Source organism: Chionomys nivalis, chromosome 23, assembly GCF_950005125.1.
Source record: "Chionomys nivalis chromosome 23, mChiNiv1.1, whole genome shotgun sequence".
NCBI lineage: Eukaryota > Metazoa > Chordata > Mammalia > Rodentia > Cricetidae > Chionomys > Chionomys nivalis.
In genome coordinates, this window is record NC_080108.1 from 13544655 (window position 1) to 13567442 (window position 22788).

Below are 22788 nucleotides of genomic sequence, written 5' to 3' on the forward strand. Positions count from 1 at the left end.
CATTATCTTTTCAAAGGACAGTCTAAAGAACCCAATCCATTTTCTAAATTTGGGGCTCCATCTGCCTTTTTTTTTGGTTTTTCGAGACAGGGTTTCTCTGTAGCTTTGGAGCCTGTCCTGGAACTAGCTCTTGTAGACCAGGCTGGTCTCGAACTCACAGAGATCCACCTGCCTCTGCCTCCCGAGTGCTGTACCATCACTGCCTGGATCAACATCCATCTTTTAAAAAATGCCCTTGATGCCTCTTATGTAGGAGGTGCTGGCTTCACATCTCTCAGAAATGCTGTACCCAGTCTGTTTCCTCATCACAACTCCCTTTTCCAGTTAACACCCCGGTCCTCACTTTTCACAGGCTGGGATCCTAAGAATAAAGCCCTGTGGTAGCAGCTTTAAGTATGAACTAAGTGTGAATTGCAGGGCAAACTCCTGATTCATGATCAATCCTCACCAGGCGTTCTCTCTTTCTGAAGGACTTATTTTTATGTGTATGGGTGTTTGCCTGTGTGTATGTATGTGTACCGTGTGCATACAGTGCCCATGGGGAGTCAGAAGACGGCATCAGATCCCCCAGAACTGGAGTGTCACGTGGTTGTGGGTCACTGGGCAGGTGCTGGAATTGAACCAGGGTCCTCTGGAAGAGCAGCAGAAGATCTTAACCACTGAGACATCTTGTCGGCTCCACCATATTTCTGATACCCTCAAAACACACGGTTCCTTAAAAAGAATACCAATACCCTTGGTACACAAAGCCTGCAGGGCCGTGCTCTAGATCCACATACATGAAGCCAGAAGTATGCTGGAGCCGGAGAGACCGCTCCGGGGGTAAAGGTTCACATGTTGTGAAAGCATGAGGGCCACAGTTCAATCCCGGCACACATGCTGGAAGCCATGTGTGGTACACATGCCTGTAACCCTGGCACTGGGAGGCGGTTCCTGGGGCTGTCTAGCCAGGACCTTAGCCTAAGCAGTGTCCCAGATCCTAGTGAGAGACTGTCTCAAAAAACCAAGGTGGCCAGCTTCTTAGGGATGAACTGGAGGCTAGCCACTAGTCTCCACAAGTACCTGCACACACATCAACATACACTTACACACACACACACACAAAATGAAAGCTGTAAGGGGCTGAGTGTGTAACTCAGTAGTGATAGTCTGGCATGCATACACTGAGCACGGAGGCACACACTGGTAATTCCAGCACTCAGGAGGTGGAGGCAGGAGGATCAAGGTCATCCTCAAATACATCATAATTTCAAGGTCAGCCTGAGCTAAATGGAACCCTGTCTCCAAAAACTGTGTATGTGTGTGTAAACTATGGCCAGGGAGCAGACAAGTACACACATACACAGAGTGACTCAGAAATGCTTACGTGGGTCACAGCACCGGCTCACCTATCAGATAGCCGGAGGTCAGGTGTCAAGCTCCAAACACAAACTCTGCACTGCACACAGCCAATTTGACATAGGACTGTGCAGACACAAAAGCAGGTACATGAATCTAAGTGGACACATTTCCTGGCAGTCACTGTCCCTCTTACCCGCTGGGACATCAGTTCCAGGCCGTACTTGCCCAAACTGTGTTCTGGACACTTTCTGAAACTATGCCCGCACACAGGTGATTCCAAATTGGACAGTCATCGTCCTGACCTGACACAAAGCCAGCAGGAGGGGAGCTTGACACGGGCAGGGGAGCCTGCAATGCTGGCAGTTTAGGGTAAGGCACCTACAGGGACAAGGTGATAGCAACAATCAGAAGCACACAATAGGGGCCAGTATTTCCTGGAGGGCTCAGCTCGGATACAGACAAGGGAATAGAAGCACAGAGAAAAGTAAAGGGGGGGCAATCAAATCATGAAATATAATATAAAGACCCCACCTACAACCTTCCGCTCCTACACTCCATTCTGGAACTGCACAAGACTCTAAAATAACAAATACCTAGAAATGAGGACAAACGGTAAGGCTCTGACAAGAACTCCTACCGGGCATTTAGGAAAAACGGCTTTTTAGAGGGACAACATTGGGGGCACTGGGGAAAGCTCAGAGTCAGCTCCAGCATCTCCCTCCACTTTCCTGCACTTCAGTAAATCTTCTCTTTCAGGTGAGTCCTCTGGTGTGTAATGAAGTTGGAGCTATTGCTGAAGCCCTTGCCACAGTCGGGGCATTTGTAGGGCTTCTCTCCCGTGTGAATTCGCTGGTGTATGATGAGCACGGAATTCCAGCTGAAGCCTTTCCCGCACTCAGGACACCTGTACGGCTTATCTCCCAAGTGGGCTCTTTGGTGCATCACCAGAATGGAGCCCCGGCTGAAGCGCTTGCCGCACATGGGGCACGTATAGGGCTTCTCACCCGTGTGCGTCCTCTGGTGCACCACCAGCTGCGAGCGCTGGCTGAAGCCCTTCCCGCAGTCGCCGCATTTGTAGGGCTTCTCCCCGGTGTGGATGCGCTGGTGCTTGATGAGGTTGGAACTCCAGCTGAAGCTCTCCCCGCAGGTAAGGCACTCGTAGGGCTTCTCGCCCGTGTGCACGCCCTGGTGCGCGATCAGGCTGGAGCTCTGGCTGAAGCTCTTCGCACATACCCCGCACTTGTAGGGCTTCTCCACCAAGTGCGTTCGGCGGTGCGTGGCCAGGTTGGAGCTGCGGCTGAAGCTTTTGCCGCACTCGCTGCACCGATAGGGTTTTTCTCCCGTGTGCGTTCTCCGGTGGGTGATGAGTGCGGAGCTCTGGCTGAACCTCTGTCCGCAGTCAGTGCATTTGTACGGTTTCTCTCCGGTGTGGATTCTCTGGTGTCGGATCAGGTTGGAGTTATAACTGAAGCTTTCACCGCATTCCTTACACGCATAGGGTTTCTCTCCGGTGTGGATTCCCTGGTGAGTATTAAGGCTGGACCGGTTGCCAAAGCTCTTCCCACATTCGGGGCACGAGTACGGCTTTTCGCCCGTGTGCGTGCGCTGGTGTGCGATGAGGTTGGGGCTCCGGCTGAAGCTCTTGCCACACTCGGCACACTGGAAAGGCTTCTCGCCCGTGTGGATCCTCTGGTGGGTGATCAGGTTTGCACTCCGGCTAAAGCTCTTCCCGCAGTCCCTGCATTTGTAAGGCTTCTCTCCCGTGTGTGTCGTTTGGTGCCTGCTGAAGTTTGAACCGTCGCTGAAGCTCTTCCCACATTCTTCACACTTATAGTATTTCTCCCCTGTGTGGGTCCGCTCGTGGGTGATGAGGTGGGATTTCCGGCTGAAAGTTTTCCCACACTGAGGGCATTCATAAGGCTTCTCACCCAGGTAGGTGCCCTGGAGGCCTATGAGCTGGCCAACTTCCCTTCCTCGGGAAGGTACGTCCCTGTGGTCCTCACTGGGGGCCTTTCCCAGGGCGCCCCCAGAACCATAGTCCCTCTCAAGGTCGCTCTCCCCATCGGATTGCTGACCACCTTCCCCTCTTTTCAAGAACATCCCCTGTGATTCCACATCCTCAAACATGACTTGACTTGAGTTTTCTCCGTTCTCACTCTGTATCTCAAAGTCTGAAATAAAGGAAAACACACAATGTCTGGTCAATTTCCCATCATGATGAGAAAAAGAAGCCAAAGAAGAAAGTTAAAGGGCAGGGGCAGCAGACTGGCTCAATGGTGCTGGCCGCCATGTCTGATGAGCTGAGTTTTGATATCTGGGACCCACACCGTGGAAGGAGAGAACCAACTCCAGCAAGTTGTCCTCTGGCCTCCACACATAAGATAACGCACGCACCCTTTTATATGAAAGTAAAGAGGGCTGGGAGCTGGCTTGGTAGTAAAACGGCCATGTGAGGTCTAGCCACATTTCTATTATTCAGACTAATAAACGGCTAAGGTGGGGTGACCAAGCCTGTGACTGAGAGCCTGTATGTACAAATTCCCACACTCAGGCATGCCTGTTAGGTGGCATCTGGGTTCCAGCCATGCTTTTATTTCACTTCTCTGTTGTTCTTATTGTTCTTTTGAGATGACAAAGTCTGTAGTGGCCAAGATAGGGCTAAGGCAGAGGATGACTTTGAACTCTGATCTCCCTGCTTCCACCTCTTCGGACGTGCTGGGGATTATAGATCTGCCTGGTGGCCAGGGATAGAATCCCAGGGCCTCCTGCATTATATCTAGATCTATACCTATCTATCTATCTATTGATATAAATATACCCATGTAAAGGGAGCAGAGAGTCTACTCCGCAAAGTTGTCCTCTGACCTTCACACATGTGTTATAACATACACAAATAATAAAAATAAATAATAAAAAATTGTAATTGTATGTGCGTGCCTGACAAGTTTATGCATACTATGTACATTGAGGTGCCTGTGGAGCCCAGAAGAGGGCATCAGATCCTCTAAAACTAGAGTTACAGGGAATTGTGAGCCACGCTATGTGGGTGCTAGAAATTGAACCCCAGTCTACAAAAGCAGCAAACGCTCTTAATCCCTGAGTCATCTCTCCAGTGCTACTTCTTTCGTTCTTTTCTGTTTTGTCTTGTTTTTAGAGACAGGGTTTCTCTGTAGCCCTTGCTCTCCTGAATGCACTCTGTAGACCAGGCTGGCCTTGAACTCACAGAGATCCTCTGCTTCCCAAGTGCTAGCATTAAAGGCATGCACCAAGTTCAGCCCCCTTATTTATTTATTTATTTATTTATTTATTTATTTATTTAGGTTTCTCAAGACAGGATTTCTCAATGTAGCTTTGGCTGTCCTGGAACTTGCTCTGTAGACTAGGCTGGCCTCGAACTCACAGAGATCTACCTGCCTCTGTCTCCAGAGTGCCAGGATCAAAGGTGTAAGCCACCACTGCTCAGCTATTATAGTACTTTTTAGAAAGACAATAGTTAGTGGCTTGGGCACAACTCAGAGGTAGGGCATTAGCTTAATACACACAACTCTAGGCTTAAGCCCTAGCACTAAAGAGATCACACTGAGGTAGGAGCCAGCTCTTTGTGGGTAGTAAACAAAAAGACCCATGGTGAAAACTACAGTGACCACATATATTGCAATGGAAAGAGATGTGAGGGTAGAACCTGCGAGGCTGGGCACCCTGAGGAAGTGAGAACAGGACTAAAAGGAAGCAGGTGACAGGGACTTCAGAAAGCTCAGGCAGAAAGTCACCTCCTCAATGTTCAGACTCACCTCAGTGCCGCAGTGTTTGGGAACGGGGTAAGCAGGGCTGGCTTCTTTGGTTCAGAGAAGCTGTGTGTGTGTGCGTGGCTAAAATAATCGCACAGGAAGTTGTTCACACAGAGCATGAAGCCACTTCTGTAACGCAGAGAAGCCTTTCATTCACACACAGAGCAGGGACTTAAGACTGAGAAAAATGGCATTTACCAATAAAAACAGTAAATGAAGGCACTGGCTCAGGAAAGGAAGAGAAAGGAGAGAGTGGGAAGAGACAGAGGGACAGGTGAAGGGGAAGCTGGAGCGAGGTGGAGGTGGAACAGAAAAGGCACGGGAGAAAAAGCAAAAGGAGAAAAGCAATCGACACATTGGAAACGAAGCTATGCAAAGATCCAAACGCACGATAGAACACCAGTGAAAGAAGAACCAGTAAACATGTTCTTGAGTTCTCAAGAAGAAACTAGAACAAATGAACACAACCAACTCTTTTTTTTTTTTCCAGCAGAGTTTGCTGGAGATGGCATCCAGGGCCTCGCACACGCGAGGTGAGTTCTCCACAATGCACCAAGCCCCCACCCCAGAACAAACTCTGAAACATTTCATCTATAGGAGGTGGCCATGTAGCTCGGTGGGAGAATGAGCACTTAGTGCTATGAGACCTTGGACTCAACTCCAACAGCAGCCTCTAAAAGAAGGAAAAGAGGAGTGGAGTCGCAAGGAGAGGAGGAGAGAGAAAATAGCTAAAACTGAGGTTGGGCCTAGGTGGGATGGTGGATCCATTGGCTGCTTCACCTGTGACATTTGTGGGTTCAAAAGAAAACATTCAAAAGTGGAGAATCACTGCAAAGCGTAGTTCAAACCCCTTATTTAGAAGTTTTGAGTAAGATTACTCTTACCCATGCCAGTATTTAGGAAGAGATAGGTTACATTCACTAAACTCTTTGTATTTCTTCATGCCTAGCTCTTTTGAGTTTCCTCCACCAGAGAGCAGGGTCTAAACACTCTCAAGCCTGCGTCCTCAGAAGCCAGGGTGCTGGCACGTAGTCACATCCACAAAACATTCCCATTTTAGCATCTTGGAGAAGCAAATGCTATTCCTGTCAGTAAAGTTCCATTTTAAAACATTTTGAAATCATTATTTTCTTTGGGATAAGGAATTAAAGACAGGGTTTCTCTGTGTAGCCCTAGCTGTCCTGGAACTCACTACAGAGACCAGGCTTGTCTCGAACCTAGAGATCTGCCTGCCTCTGCTTCTCAAGTGCTGGAATTAAAGGATTGCATCACGACCTCCACCACCAGGCACGACCCTCAACTTCTGAACCTTCTGTCTACCTCCTAATTGCTGAGATTACAATACAAACCTACCTTTATGCAGAGCTTGCTAGTCCTTGGGAAAGGCAAGCTAACTGAGCTTTTTAGTTATCTATACAACATTGATCCTTGTTTTATTCATATGCTCCTTGGGGCACAACAAACTTGTTCTTCAGTACAGTCCTTGATTCCCCATTAATCACAGAGAGGACACATCAGTCTGACTAAATTCATGTTTTAGAAATTAGAAAGATTGTCAAGTCTGTTCCAAATGGCTGGGGATGTATCTCAGTTGGTATAGTGCTGGGCTAGCATGCACGAAGCATTATGTTCAAGTGAGGCCTCACACCTACAATCCCAGCACGCAGATGTGGAGGCAGGAGGGTCAGACATTCAAGGTCACTCTTGCCTATACAGTGGGCTTGAGACCAGCCTGAGACACAAGAGAACCTGTCGTAAACAAGTCTGTCCCTGAGACAGATGAGAAAGAACATGTCTCACCCCTGTGCACAGACGCTGGAATCACCAAAAACAGCGATAGTTCCTCTAACACTGCTGTCTAATCCAGCAATTCCAAAAGAACAGAAAGCCAAGACAGGAAATGATACCTGCAGCGTTCACAATAGCCAACGGGGGAAACAAACACAAACGTTCTCAACAGATGAATGGATACACAAAGCGTGGCACAGACCACGAGATATTATTTCGCTCTGAAAAGGAATGACAAGCTGGAGGTGCAGGTCAGTGGCAGAGTGGCTGCCTGGCATGCGTGCGGCCCTGGGTTCAGGCACTAGCACTCGGAACTTCCCAGTGCACATTTTTCATCTCTGTCCTTCTAGGATGGTGGGACTGCAGCTCACACAGGTCAAGGCATTTGATTCCTGGTCCCACATGCTACAGACCTTACTGCAGAAACCTCCTTTAGGACATGTGCTGTCTTAGCTTTGTTTAGAGTATATATTTTATATAAGACTTTGTTTTTTTAAGACAGGCCTTCCCTGTGTATCCTTGGCTGTCCAGGAACTCACTCCGTGGACCAGGATGGCCTTGAACTCACAGAGTTCCCCTGCCTCTGAGTCCCAAGTGCTAGGATTAAAATCACGTCTGGCAACTTTTAGGTTTTTGTTTGTTTGTTTTTACTAGTCTAATCTGGGTTGGTCTATTTGAAACTAACTTTTGTGTTGTAGCCAAGGCTGGACTCAAACTCTTTTTTAATTAAAAATATTTATTTTGTGTGTATGAGTGTTTTGCTTACATGTATGTACATGCATGCATTCTGTCCCTGCCTGGTGTGTAGAGAGGCCTAACGAAGGCATTAGGTGCTCCGACACTGGAATCACTGCCACCACAGGGGTCTAGGATTGCACTCTGGTCCTCTGAAAGGAATTTTCTTAACTACCAAGCTCAGGCTCCTGGGCCTCAAACTCTTAATCCTCCTGCCTCTGCCTTTTGAGTGTGGGGGAGGGGTGTCTTTTTTTTTTTTTTTTTTTGTTTTTTTTTTTTTGTTTTTCGAGACAGGGTTTCTCTGTAGCTTTTGGTGCCTGTCCCGGAACTAGCTCTTGTAGACCAGGCTGGCCTCGAACTCCCAGAGATCTGCCTGCCTCTGCCTCCCAAGTGCTGGGATTAAAGGCGTGTGCCACCACCGCCCGGCCGGGAGGGGTGTCTTTAGGCCACACTATCATGTCTTGATCTCCAATCCTGCTTTGATGACTTCTATACTGCTTATGAGTCTTTTTCCATTCTAAGAATATAAGAAAAATATTCTCCCAACATTGTGAGGAGTGTTCATCACGAGCTATTGTGGGCTATGATGCAATTACAGCTTATAGCAATTGATAATTCAGAGAATTATCAGAGAATTATTCAGGGCCACTGACTCTGAAAACGGTTGCTTTCTGTAATTTTGCTCGTGCAATAGCAGCTATGATATCGCCCCAGTACCAAGCATTTTCATGTAATCTCATGATTACATTTCAATCTTATGGGCACATGGTTTTGGATGGTCAGGAAGATGGCTTCTCTCTATACTTTGCTCTCCACATGACAGTGAGAAACTTGGAAGCATGTTCTCTATCATTAGCCTCACTGACAGTTTGCCAGGCATGCGTCCTTCTGGAACTTCACAGACTTTACTTATGAAATCGCAGGTGTCTGGCCTTGTAGGATCTAAGCCCTTCAGAGGATTTACAGCCAATTAGGACAGTGTTGCAGGTGTCTGGCCCTGTTGCATCACAGACCTTCAAGACCAAGAGCACCCATGTTGTCCTAAGCTTTCTTTATCGGCGCCTCCCTGCTCTGACTCAAAATGGCAATTAACACTTGGTACCAGTTTTTGATGTAAGATTTTAGATTCAGCAGATTAACTATTTTTGTTTAGGTCCTGAGATTCAGGTGATCAAAAAGGCTGTTAACTGACTATGTCCAGATATTGTTATTTATTTATTTATTGTTTTTATTGAGCTATACATTTTTCTCCCCTCTCTTCCTCCCCCCATGTCCAGATATTATTACTCACACTTAAGAAATGTAAAATAGGGCTGGAAAGATGGCTCAGCAGTTAAGAGCATTGCCTGCTCTTCCAAAGGTCCTGAGTTCAATTCCCAGCAACCACATGGTGGCTCACAACCATCTGGAATGAGGTCTGGTGCCCTCTTCTGGCCAGCAGGCATACACACAGACAGAATATTGTACACATAATGAATAAATAAATTAAAAAAAAAAGAAATGTAAAATAGTAATGCATTCTTTTGCCTCCTCCTTAGATCTCTCATTGGTTTAGTTTCTTCTCTTTGTAACCTGGAGCAATCCCTTTAAGAAATAGCTGGAACCTCTTCAGAGCTGCAGCTGTGGTTAGCTACAAACTAGCTGAGAGATTTTGCTACACATCTTCAAAGAATGCCTGTGTCCCTGAGAATTTGCCTTGTAGTTTTTTTATTACTAACAAGCTGCTTGTTAGTAATATATAATATAATATAATATAATATAATATAATATAATATACACACACACACACATATATAGAGACACACATATGCATGCTTGGGAGTTTGTAATGACAGAAGAAATAATGTTGGAAGATTAAAGAATGCAGAAGGATAAAGAATGTAAGAAAATGCAGGAGAGAGAGAAAGGAACGTAGAATAATTAGAACAAGAATGAACTGGAAGGCCAGGCGATGGTGGTGCATGCCTTTAATCCCAGCACTCGGGAGGCAGAGGCAGGCGGATCTCTGTGAGTTCGAGACCAGCCTGCTCTACAGAGCTAGTTCCAGGACAGGCTCCAAAGCCACAGAGAAACCCTGTCTCGAAAAACCAAAAAAAAAAAAAAAAAAGAATGAACTGGAACAGAGATTCGTTACAGAGAATTGGGATTGAAATTAGAATTGAGACAGAGAATTAGTGCTAAGAAATGTTGACAAGTAAGACAAGAAAATTAGAATTAGCCGGGCGGTGGTGGCGCACGCCTTTAATCCCAGCACTCGGGAGGCAGAGGCAGGTGGATCTCTGTGAGTTCGAGACCAGCCTGGTCTACAAGAGCTAGTTCCAGGACAGGCTCCAAAACCACAGAGAAACCCTGTCTCGAAAAACCAAAAAAAAAAAAAAAAAAAAAAAAAAAAAAAATTAGAATTAAAACAGAACAATAGGGACTGGAGAGATGGCTCAGTGGTTAAGAGCACTGGTTGCTCTTCCAGAGGATCAGGGTTCAATTCCCAGCACCCATAAGAGAGTTCACAACTGTCTGTAATTCCAGTTCCAGGGACCTGACACCCATTGCAAAACACCAATGCACATAAAATAATAAATAAATAAATAAATAAAACAGAACAATAAGGAGGCGTGACTGGAACTGCAAGCATGTGAGTTCATTCCGTTATCTCAGTCTAGAAATTTTCTAAGTCCCTTCGGCTACACTGAGGCAGTGGACCTGAAGCTTGGCAGGAAGCCAAGAGAGCTGGACTATGCTGGCTTCCAAACAACATCACCTCAGGTGGTCTGCAACCCACGGAGAATCTAGTTTTGTGTGCCCTATTTTTGTTTAAGTTGAAGAGTAGGGTTCTAATTCTAGGGTTTTCTGTCTTTGTTGCTATTTGTTTTGTTTTTGAGACAGGGCTTTTCTGTGTGGCCCTGGCTGTCTGGGAACTCACTACGTAGGCCAGGTTGGCCTGGAACCCAGAGACCCACCTGCTCGTCTCCTGCGGGACTAAGTGCAGGTGTCACACCCGACCTCAATTTTAGGTGTTCTTTTTCCAGAACCATGAGGCGGCTGGCTGAGAGCTGTCCACTCGGCAGCTGAACTGCCTCTCTTAACAGCTGCAACCATAGGTTCATCTAAGCAACGATTCTCAACTTTCCCCAGCCCTGACATTCTTCAGGCTCGGGTGCACAGCAGCCTATGGCTTTCCACAGGGCCTACACATTTCCTGCCCACCTCCAGGCTTTTTCTCTCCTATAACAAAAAGCATCTCAGGATGAGTAAAGAAAACTGATGTGGAGATGGGGATAAATTTCAGTTTTGCTTTGGAATAGTTCTCCCTTATCTCCAATTTCCAAGGTTTCAGTCACCCAGAGTCAACTAAAGTTCAAAACATTAAGTGAAACTTCCAGAAGTCACGAATTCTAAATAACTTTTTCTTCTTTTTTTTTTCTTTTCTTTTCTTTTTTTAGGTTTTTGAGGTAGGATCTTTCTACAGAGCCCTTAGCTGTCCTGGAACTTATCATGTAGATAGGCTGGCCTCGAACTCAGAGATCCGCCTGCCTCCGCCTCCCAAGTGCTGGGATTAAAGGCATGTGCCACCACATCTGGCTATGTTCTGCCTCAATCTAGCTGCCTAGAAACAGCAATGAATTCAGTTATCTGTTTAAATGACCACCATGCATTTCACTGTGTAGGGTTAGATCTGCTTAAGAGTTTTATATGGTATATATTTCAAAGATTCAAGTGAACTCAAAATAATTTTGTTTTGTTGAGGAGACTTTTATATTTTTAATTTTGTGCATTGTGTGGGGATATACATGTGAGAACAGGCGCCCAGGAAGCTAGCTAGAGGCATGGGATTCTCTTGGAATTAGAGTTACTGGTCCTCTGGAGCAGAGCGGTATGCCCTTGTAACTGCTAACCCATCTCTTCAACCCTAAGAGCTGAGCTGTAACAGTCCAGCTCTCGGAACAGTGCTCAGTACCTTCCAAGGTAACAAAGACGAATGCGAGCTGGCCGAGGTTTGGAAGAGTGCTTACCCAGCAGGCACAAAGCCCGAGTCTGAGCTCCAGCACCTATAATCCTAGCAAGGTGGTCACACCTGAGCCAGCACTCAAGAGGAAGTCAAAGGATCGGGAGTCCAAGGTCATCCTTGGCCACAGACACAGTGACGCCATCTTTAAAAGAGGAAGGAAGGTAGCAAGATGGTTGCTGCCAAGCCTGATGACCTAATTTTGTTGCCCAGAACCCACCCATGTGGTAGGAGAGAAACAGCTCCTGAAAGCTTTCCACATGTGCATCATGATATGTGTGCACACACACATGCAGACATGAGATAATGTGTAAGTATGTGCTTATTGTCATTGAGGGAACAGTTAGCTACACAGCAAACTTCGAGTAGATAATGTCTTGGCTGTTGCCACTGAACATCAGAAGATGCTAGGAATGGCTGGAGAGCTAAGCTCTGATTCTTTGGCTCATCTATTGGACAGGAACAAGTAAATGCAATAATCCCTGTTACTCACTAATGCAGGATAGGCTGCTTCTTCTTTTTTTTTTTTTTTTTCGAGACAGGGTTTCTCTGTGGCTTTGGAGCCTGTCCTGGAACTAGCTCTTGTAGACCAGGCTGGCCTCGAACTCACAGAGATCCACCTGCCTCTGCCTCCCAAGTGCTGGGATTAAAGGCGTGCGCCACCACCGCCCGGCCAGGCTGCTTCTTCTTCAAGGTGCAGAGGAGCCACCAGAGATATGGTTAATATACATTTTGCTTCAGTGGGGCTGGAGTGAGAATAGCTGTGTGTATTTCTACCAAGCTCCCTGATGATATTAATGCCATTGTTCAAGAACTATCCTTTGAGTAAAAAAGCTACGCTGCCATATAGGGTTTAAATTTTGCACATTACAGAACCACCAATGGAGCCTCCAAAACCTCTGCCTGGGAATTCAGGTGCTCTCAGCAGTAGGGCACTTGCTTAGCATGTGGAGTCTCTGAGTCCAATCTCCAGTACCGTTGGCATGGACTCCACGTCCCCAGGTGGCTCCAACATCTGCCAAAGTCAGGATCATCCACAGGGCATGTAAGACCCCAAAGGGCTAGTCCCACCCTTAAAATTTCTCATTTATTGGTTGTGGAGTGGGATTTACACTTTTAACGGGTTTGACACTGCTGGACCAGGGGACAAACACGGCACTGATGGTCTGAAGACCTTGCCTGGAACTCACCATGTAGCCCACTCTGCCCTTGAATTTGTGATCCTCCCATCTCAGCCTCCCCAGTGTGGGGATTATAGGTGTGTGCTGCCAGGCGTGACCAATGTCAAGAACGTATCAATCTCGAGACTAATAATTTGCATTTCCTCCCCCATGATATCTATCAGCCTGATTTAGGGTGATGGGATACCATGAGGCCAATTCATCTGTCAAGAGAGGATTATCTCGGGCTGGTGAGATGGCTCAGCAGTCAAGATCACTGGGCGCTCTTCCAGAGGACCCAAGTTCAATTCCCAGCACCCATATGGCAGCTTCTAACTGCCTGTAACTCCAGTCTCGGGGGATTCAACACCTTCACACAGACATACATGCACACAAAATATGAATGCATGAATGCACATGAAATAAAAATAAGTTAAAAAGAGAGAGAGGATTATCTCCCCTTCCAATCTGATGAGACAACTACATTGGCCCAGAGTTGGGTGGGGGATGTAGTCATGGCACGAGTTCACTGGTCTCCTCGATCCTACAGGTCTTTCTCTGTCTCATCATCTCACAGAAAGATGGGTGAATTCTGGGACAGCAGTTAGAGCAGTTAAAAGACAAACTGTTCCCAATTTATACCAAGCATGATTAGAACCAAAAATTGGGCCATAGATTTGATAAATGACTCCTAACCTCAGGTATAAACCACATGGAATAGTTTAACTGCCAACTACTGGAATGTGAAATGTTTGACCAATTTGGGGAGGGGACCAGGTGCTAGGTCCCACAAAGAACCCCAAGTTCCTATGTAGTTCAGACTGACCTCTAACCTTGAACCCTGCTCTGCCTGAATGCTAAGGTTTCAGAAGTGTGCCACCAAACCTAGCTCCCTAGAACTGGAGTTACAAAGGGGTGTGAGTCATCTGATGTGGGTGCTGGGAACCAAACTTAGGTCTTCAGCAAGGGCAATAGTGCTTTTAACCACTGAGCCATCTTTTCAGCCAAAAGACAGATCTTTTATTTTCTTTTATTTTTTGGTTTTTCAAGACAGGGTTTCTCTGTAGCTTTGGAGCCTGTCCTGGAACTCCCTTTGTAGACCAGGCTGGCCTCGAACTCACAGAGATCCGCCTGCCTTTTATTTTCTTTTAATTTATTTTTAAGCCGGGTGGTGGTGGTGCACGCCTTTAATCCCAGCACTCGGGAGGCAGAGGCAGGCGGATCTCTGTGAGTTCGAGACCAGCCTGGTCTACAAGAGCTAGTTCCAGGACAGGCTCCAAAACCACAGAGAAACCCTGTCTCGAAAAGTCAAAAAAAAAAAAATTTAATTTATTTTTATTTCATATGCATTAGTGTTTTGCTTGCATGTATGTGTGAGGATGTACTATTCCCTGGAACTGGAGTTATAGACAGTTGTGAACTACCATCCAATGCTAGGAACTGAATTCAGGTTCTCTGGAAGAGCAGTCAGTGTTCTTAACCACTGAGCCATCTCTCCAGCCCCCAAAAGACAAATATTTTAAAAGCAGTTTTTGTTTTTTTTCTGGAAAACTTGAGTCTCATTCACCAAAGCCTTTGAAGGAAACACAAACACACAGAGGCACATGCCTTAATCCCAGCACTCGGGTGACTGCATTCAAGGTCAGTCTAGTCTACAAAGAGAGTTCCAGGACAGCCAGGGCTACACAGAGAAACCCTGTCTCAAAAAGCACCTCCCCCTCCAAACACATACACACATTCTGTTTTTTACATCAATAACCTGTAACCAGTTAGAGAAGTTAACTTCTGCTTTGTATAAGTGGTCTTTGGATAGGTCCTCAGTTGACTGAGACATGCATCAAACAAGGACAATGTGGTCACTCAGCAAGCCCCAAGTGACCTTTATGTTATGAGCATTTGCCTGCATGTTCGTATGTGCGCCATGTGCAGACCTGTGTCCCAGAGAGGACAGGAGGGTACCAGAGTCCCTGGAACAGGAGTTATGGATGTTTGTAAACTGTCATCTGGGTGTTGGCAACCAAACTTGGTCCTCTGCAGGAGCAGTAAGGTGTCTCCTCAGCCTTGTACTCTGAGATTTGATCATTCAGCCTCGTTTTCTGTCAAGGGACACTGTAACCCACAACAGCCAGCTCTTCAGCCTGAGAGGTTTTCACTGTCCTCCCCAACCAATGTGGATTCTCCATAACTCTCCAACTCCAACCTTGTCTGCTCAAGGAAATGTCGTCTCACACCTGTGGCTGGTCTAGAGGGCACCAGATGAAAGGGTGACCCAACAAATGATACTTAGGCCACATAGGGACCATGTCCTTGAGTCTCTCTGATTTGAGAAGTGGGAAAAACACTCCAAAACTCATAAAGATGCTGCTTTAAAATATCTTTATTGATACATGTTACATACTCACTGGGTTTGCTGAGCCTGAATGAATGAGGGGGCTTCTGGGAATGAAAACACTGTAGGCTAAGGGAGCTCCTTCATGAAGCTAAGCTGCCTGGCTTGCCCATTGGCCTGAGCATTTCCCTAACAGATGTCCTACCAATCCTCCTTCGAAGAGTCTGAAGTATCGCTGGCTATGCTTTGCCAGACTTGAACTTGACCCAATTTTGTTTTACAGAATCGAAGCTTAGGGGTTGGAAAGGTAGCTCAGTGGTTAAGAGCTCAGACAGCTCTCACAGTAGACTTGAATTGGATTCCCAGCACTCATGTCAGGAGGCTCACAACCACCTATAACTCCTCTAGAGTAACTCCATGGGCAACTGCCCTCATCTATACACACCTCTGTACAAACACTTGCATATATAAGTGAAAATAAAAACACATCTTTATAATCAAAGCTTACCCAGGTGGTGGTGGTGCACACCTTTAATCCCAGCACTCAGGAGGCAGAGGCAGGTGGATCTCTGAGTTTGAGGCCAGCCTGGTCTACAGAGTGAGTTCCAGGACAGCCAGGGTTACAAAGAGAAACCCTGTCTTGAAAAAAAAAAAGTTTCCTATATTCATTCCAACAATACTGACTGAGTTCTTACAGTGAGAGGGAACCAGGAAGAGGAAGAAGAAGAGAGGACAAGGTCGATGGCCTTTGGGAATTTTGTTAAGTTCCTAAAAGAAATAAGAAGAACATATAAATAATAACAATAAAAAGATTGGTAAAAAGTCAAGACTGAGGCAGGAGAATGATGAGTTCAAAGTCAGCCCTGGTTAGACACAAGATACAGCAAGGCCTCATCTCAAAACAGAAAGCCAGCAAATAACAAAAATTCAAAGAGACTGCAAATGTCCTGAAGAAGGAGGAGGTCACTTGGTTAGGCAGGCGAGGGCGGAAGCCTGGGGAGTTTCAAGCAGACGGCTCTGGGAGATGTGGAGGAGCTCGGGTGAGGGGTAAGAGGCTAGAAGGAGGTTTAATCTAGAGGCAAGGACTGCAAAAAATTCAGCCAAGAAATCCAAAAGTCTGATTTAGGAGTGGAACAGGATTAAAACACCTACAGGAGACACGGACAAGCAGAGACGAGCTTTACATGTAAACTATTACTAGAGGTATGGCTTTAAGTGGAATTATAGGACACTTTAGCCGCGAACACCCAGAGGTGCCTCTTAGTCAAATATTAAACAATGACTAACCAGGCCTTGAAATGCCCTTTCCTGGGTAAATACACCCTAAGACCTTAATCTTAACAAACAGAATAGAGGCCAGCTGGTACAGGGTACAGGGTAGGGCAAATGTTCGAGAAGGAATAAAGGAAAGTGTAGAGATTCCTGTGAGCAACTATGAGGAAGAAGGGCACAGATGTTCTCCATGTTCTCAAATGAAGACCAACAGAGATAATCTTTTTTTCCAAGACAGGGTTTCTCTGTATAGCCTGGGCTGCCCTCAGATTTACAGAGATCTGCCTGCCTCTGCCTCGGGAGTGCTGGGATCAAAGGCGAGCACAACAGAGATAATCTTAAGGCAGAAGTCAGGGGTGACGCCCTAGTTCCTCAGGGGGAACCCCCATCCTAGATGAGAAGTGAAAAGTGAAGACACCATGAAGCCGACGGCAAGTGCTGCGATCACGTCAGATACAGGCCGAGAAATGGCACCAATTGTGATGTCCCCAGGTAAATAACCCCCAGACAGACCCCTCCTCAGCCCAAACTTCTGTGATAGCTTGGAAATCCTAAGCTTGCCACAGCCATCAGAAGGCAAGTGAAGGGGACAGAGAGATGGCTCAGTGGTTAAAAGCACTGGCTGCTCTTCCAGAGAACTCAGGTTCAATCCCCAGCACCCACATGGTAGCTCACAACTGTCTGTAGTTCATACAGACATACCTGCAGGTAAACCACCAATGTACACAAAATAGATAAATTCAAAAATAAAAGGCAAGTGAAGTCTAAAATGAGATGAAAGAATTTTCCTTTCTTCTTCCTTGAACAAATAATAAAATTAAGCTGAATGTCATATCCTATAATCCCAGAATTCAGGAGACTGAGGCCAAGCTAGGCTACAACGTGAGGCCTTCTCTCAAAGAAAGATAAAAAAAAACAGACTGCCAGGTGGTAGTGGGGCATACCTTCAACCTTAGTGGGAGGCAGAGGCAGGCAGAGCTCTGTGAGTTCGAGGCCAGCCTGGTCTACAGAGCAAGTTCCAGGACAGCCAGGACTGTTATATAGAGAAACCTTGTCTCAGAAAACAAAACAAACAAACAAAAACAACAACAGACAAAGATGCAGCTCAGGTGGTGGAGTGCTTTGCCAAAGAGGCAGGACACCCTGGGTTTGATTCTCCAGTGCCACAAAAACGAGGAATGGCAGCACACATCTAAATCCCAGAGGTGGAAGCAGGAGGATCACAAGTTCAGTGTGGGGCTGAGGTAATCAAGCAGCCAGGAGCACTGGTGCTCTTCCAGAGGACCAGGGTTTGATTCCCAGCACTCCCTGGGTTAGCTCAAATGGTCTAAATCCAGTTCCAGGAGATCTGATGTTCTCTTGTGACCTCTGAGGGCACCAGACATACATGGTGCACAGACATGAATGCAGGCAAAACACCCACACACATAAACGTAAGTTTTTAAAAAATGAAGTTCAAGGTCATCCTCAACTACATACCAACTTTAGAGTAGCTTGGAATACACAGACTCCTGTTTCCATGACTAATTAATCACATAAAAGTTACTAGACTGGCTGGGCACGCCTTTAATCCCAGCACTTGGGAGGCAGAGGCAGGTGGATCTCTGTGAGTTCGAGACCAGCCTGGTCTACAAGAGCTAGTTCCAGGACAGGCTCCAAAACCACAGAGAAACCCTGTCTCAAAAAAAAAAAAAAAAAAAAAAAAAGCCAAAGAAAATACTTCACTTCAAATAAAACTTAGGATCTATGAGATTCATGCAGAAGCAAACAGACCTGAGTCTGAATCCTGGCTCTACCACACTGACAGCAATGTGAACTTGCTGAGCTTCCTGTCTGGTCAAGTGACAACCCTACTCACCTTATAAGATCCTGAACATGAGTGCCATACAAGGTGCTCAGTACAGGGCTGGGCACAGTCAATCCTCAAAGTCAGGACCTTTTCCCTGACTTTTCTCAGTCCTTGGCTAAGGTCACACCCTCTGCCCTAAACTACCTTCTTCTCATCCTTTCCTTTGCCAGTCTGCCCAGTCCACTAGACTGGATAGCATGAGTCACCACCTTAGTCATGATTGGAATCTCCTGCTTGCAGTGCCTCACTAGGAATCCTCAGACCACACATGTGATGAAATGATTAGGAACACGGGGCTTGGGCTGGAGAGATGGTTTAGCAGTTAAGAACACTAACTGCTCTTCTAGAGGACCCTGGTTCAATTGCCAGCACCCACATGGCAGGTCACACCTGACTGCAGCTCCAGTTTTCGGGAACCTGAGACCCTTGCACAGGCATATATGCAGGCAAAACCACCAATGCACATTAAAAAAAAAGGAACACAGATCTTGGTTTTTACCTCATACCAGTTGCATGATCTTAAAGTGTCACCTACTCTGATGACAATAATCCACTTATCTTCCAAGAGGGTGGCCATTTATATAAATTTTGTACATGAGATGCTAAGCAGACTATGGATCTGAAGAAAGAACTCCAAAAATGCTATTATATTACTATTCTTTCTCACGTCAAGTCCAATCTTGTCCTCAATCACCATGGTCTCTCCCCCTCTTCCTGACCCCATCCCTGCACATCCCACAGTCTCCCCCTCCTCCTCACCCCATCCCTGCACATCCCACACTCTCCCCCTCCTCCTCCTGACTCTATGCATACCTCACAGTCTCCCCCTCTTCCTGACCCCATCCCTGCACATCCCACAGTCTCCCCCTCTTCCCGACCCCATCACTGCACATCCTATGAACAGGCTGCTTCCTGGCTGCTCTGTAGCCCACCCCAATTTAATCAAACCTACATCCTGTTGCCAAACTCAGCTTCCTCTCATACACCACAGGCCCTGGTTCAAGAACCTGCGAAGGCGAATGACGTTTAATTCAAACTCCGTCTGTCTTTCCTTCCCCCAAACTCCCACCACTTCCTAAAAACACACTTTCCAATCAGCAAGCCTGCCTCCCTGTCACCTGAAGAAACCTTCCTTGGCTCTCCCACTTCGGAGCCTTGGCTGAACACAGCTCCTCTCAGCTGTCATAGCTTCCTCCTCGCCCTGTGACTTTCCAAATTCTACTCTGTTCTGCAACCTCCTACGCATGGTCCACGGCTTCTGATCTGACCTGTCCTGTTCCTACTCCTTTCTAAAGTCAAGTACTTCATGAGCACAAAGCAGCCACACCCTACAGGTGCTCTGACATGGTCCTAGGGGAAAGGCAGAAGTGAAGTAAATACCGGGTAACCAAATGAGCACAGTTTACAGCCCGGAGCCAAATGCAAACACAATAGCTAAATGGACGAAGGATCCAGAATCTATCACTAACACAGCAGATAAATACAGAAACCCCTGTAAAGACTTTGTCTGGAATTACCTTTTGTTCTTTCTTCTTTTCTTTCTTTCTTTCTTTCTTTCTTTCTTTCTTTCTTTCTTTCTTTCTTTCTTTCTTTCTTTCTTTCTCCAGATGATATCTATTCTATATACAGAGACCTAGCTTGCAATCCTCCTGCCTCAACTCTGAGTACTAGGATAACAGGTGGGCCCCTCCATGCCTGACCAAAAATTAACTTTTAAGGGTCTAACGATAACTTCATACAACAGAAAGTCCAGACAGTTTACTTGTTGTTTATCATGGTTTCATTCAATGACCACTTTGGAAAAAATTACATTTTTTTTCTAATTGTTGGAACTATGTGAATGCTTACAGACAACTGAAAGGACCAAGGGGTGGATCACAGATGTCATTTTTGTGCTTACCTGCAAACCAACAGAAACTTTCTAGTCTTCTTAAGGGAAGAATGTCTTATTCTTGAGGCATAGGCAGGCCAGATCTCTGTAAATCTGAAGCCAGGGAGTTCAGGCCAGACGGGGCTACATAATGAGACCCTATCTTAAAAATAAAACAAAATAAAAAAATCCACCACTTTCTCTCTATACAAGGGAAATTAAAAATCACAAGCACAAAACTAGCTTCCAGATAACCTCTGTCACTCTAGGCAAGCATTTTGTTTACCACTGAACTTTATTCCAGACCACCCCAAGATCTCAATCAGCTTCCCAACCTCCCACATAAAGAAGTCAAAGTTCTGCTTAGTATGCAAATGAAGCTCCAAGAACAGCCCTCCAAGCCCCTTATACTGAATTCTGGAGCTACCACTGCACACAGTGAGGGTATTAAAAAAGCTTAGATCTTGCTGAATGCCACAGACAGCAGGGAGAGACAAGCGCCATTGCCTACTTTGTGTGAAGACCAGTGCGCCCGCTCAAACATTACACTGCTCCACCTCGGGAGGCTCCCGCCCCCTCCCTATGAGGTTCTGCGTCTTACCCCTGTTCCGAAAAGTCTGGGTCAAGTCTTCCACCAGGGCCACAGCCTCCTCGCTGCTCTCAGGCCGATGCTCCTGCAGCCAGGCCTGAATTTCCCTTGGCAGCACGGTTAGCATCTGCTCCTTAGTGTGTACCTCTGGCCTCAGCCAGCGCCGACAGAGCTCCCGAAATCGGACAAGCGCACCCTGAGGTCCTCCGGATGCACCCTCCTCCGGAGGGCTGCCTTTTCCAGCACTCTGGGGAAAGGGCTCAGACTCAGGGCCATCCTCCTGCAGCACGGCTTCCTGCACCCAGGAATCATCCTCCAGAATCATGGTGGTGACCCCTGCCTGCTCTTCTTCCTCTTCTTGAGGTACCTGAACCAAAGGGCTAGGGGGAGTGGTCACTGCTGGCTCTTCGGCTGCCATTGTCCAGCTTCCTGGATGACCAAGCTTGGAGCCTTACACCTGTCTCCAGGCAGGCTCTCAGAGAAGGCAACTCCTTTTCCACGCTCAACCAAAAACACTGCTGAGAAACAAGACAGAGAACCAGAATCACTAAGGACGCTATTCTACCACCACCCTAACTCACAGCAGCAGCCTTACATTCAAAACCAACAGAGGCTTGCTACCTTACTCCTGAAAACAGACTCTCGCTGCAAAAGAAATACCGCATACACATATACACACAGATAATAACACAGCACCGTTCTTTACAGAAGGCCAAAGGATGAGAGGTAGGAAAGCAACGTTCCGGGTGGGCAAAGAGAACTGGTATATCCGGCCCTGAGTCAGTTCAGACGACCTCAACAGAGGTCAGTCATTCACTCATCCTTATCACATGGGGCATCTTACTGATCAGCAATGGAGCATATATCAATGCGTTCCCCCACTTCCCGAGGAAAAGGCATTCCTGCTATATTTCAAAGGAAGTGGTCAGGGAACAGGTTCCAGGAATCTCAGGGATTCCGGAATCTGTTAATGCTCAAGCCCCTATAGAAAATGGTGTATTATATACTTTCAGTCATCTCTAGACAACATATACAAGCGTAAATACTATGTAAACAGTTGTTACACTGTACAGCTCGGGAATAATAACAAGAAAAAATACCTACAGGTTCAGTTCAGACATTGTTTTTGTTTTTGAAGCAAGGTCTCACAACGTAGCCAGATGGCCTTGAACTCCTGATTTTCCTGCCCTGCCTCCTGAGTACTGAGATAAGCGCCCCATCACCTAGGATTTACCAAATTAAAAACTATTTAAGTAGTATGAAAGCAATGATATTTATTTTTTAAAAATCATTATACCAGCCTGGCGGTGGTGGTGCACGCCTTTAATACCGGTACTCAGGAGGCAGACAGGCGGATCTGTGAGTTCCAGGCCAGCCTGGTCTATAGAACTAGTTCCAGGGCAGCTAGGGTTGTTACACAGAGAAACCCTGTCTCGAAAAACCAAAAAGAAAAAAAGAAAGAAAAAGAAAAAAAATCATTACACCATAGATTCTGATAACATGCCTTCCCACCCTCATGAAAGTAACAAAAGTAAAAACCGAACAGCAATAAAAGAACAACAAACTGGTGCTTCTAATGTCAATTTGTCCAAATGACTACGTGAGAAACAAATACATCGGAATTCTTCCCTGGCAGCACCGGCACACAGAACCCTAGACAGCCCATTCGCTAAAGCGGGAGCCGACACGCCCCCTCGGAACCTCAGTTTCCCCATCCGGACAAGGAGGAGGCTCGGCGGGATGTGGTGGAGTATCCTTTCCCAGTGCAAAGCTGCGTTCCTGGGCTGCGTGTGCGCGGGGCTCTGGCGAGAGCAGAACTCCGCGGGCCTGGAGCAACCGAGGTGCAGAGCTGAGCCCCGAGCCGCCGGGCGCGGACACCCACGCCCCTCCCCCAAGCTGCCCTCAGCTGGCTCCAGGCCCGTTACTCGCGCGTCTCTCTGACTGTTCCCCGAGGGGCGCGCGGCTCCAGACCTGCCTCTCACGCTGGCCTCTTCAGGGACCAGATCCTGTTCCCTCAGTCGCTCCGCGCGCAAAAGCGCCCCTCGGTCCGGCCCGGCCCCTCTG

General features: G+C 46.7%; 1 protein-coding gene across 2 annotated transcripts; it reads right to left on the minus strand.

Annotated features, from left to right (window-relative positions):
• Positions 1–1840: 1840 nt before the first annotated feature.
• Zscan2 (zinc finger and SCAN domain containing 2) lies at positions 1841–22788 on the minus strand. 2 transcript variants are annotated; one of them, XM_057756328.1, is made up of 3 exons: positions 22696–22788; positions 20737–21239; positions 1841–3512 (listed from the first exon to the last, which is right to left on the minus strand). In XM_057756328.1, exons 2-3 carry the CDS (start codon positions 21140–21142, stop codon positions 2077–2079), a joined length of 1842 nt encoding a protein of 613 aa, XP_057612311.1. In that variant the 5' UTR covers positions 21143–21239; positions 22696–22788; the 3' UTR covers positions 1841–2076. The 2 variants fall into 2 exon arrangements, with proteins under 2 accessions (XP_057612311.1, XP_057612310.1); XM_057756327.1 differs by having other exon boundaries at positions 20737–21242; positions 22696–22764.

Bases quoted from the DNA above. Each gene is read 5' to 3' on its own strand.
- Zscan2 (XM_057756328.1), bottom strand. From the start codon at position 21,142: ATGGCAGCCGAAGAGCCAGCAGTGACCACTCCCCCTAGCCCTTTGGTT. The intron at 3,513-20,736 runs GTAAGACGCAGA...CCTTTATTTCAG, and splicing joins CCAGACTTTTCGGAACAGGG to ACTTTGAGATACAGAGTGAG.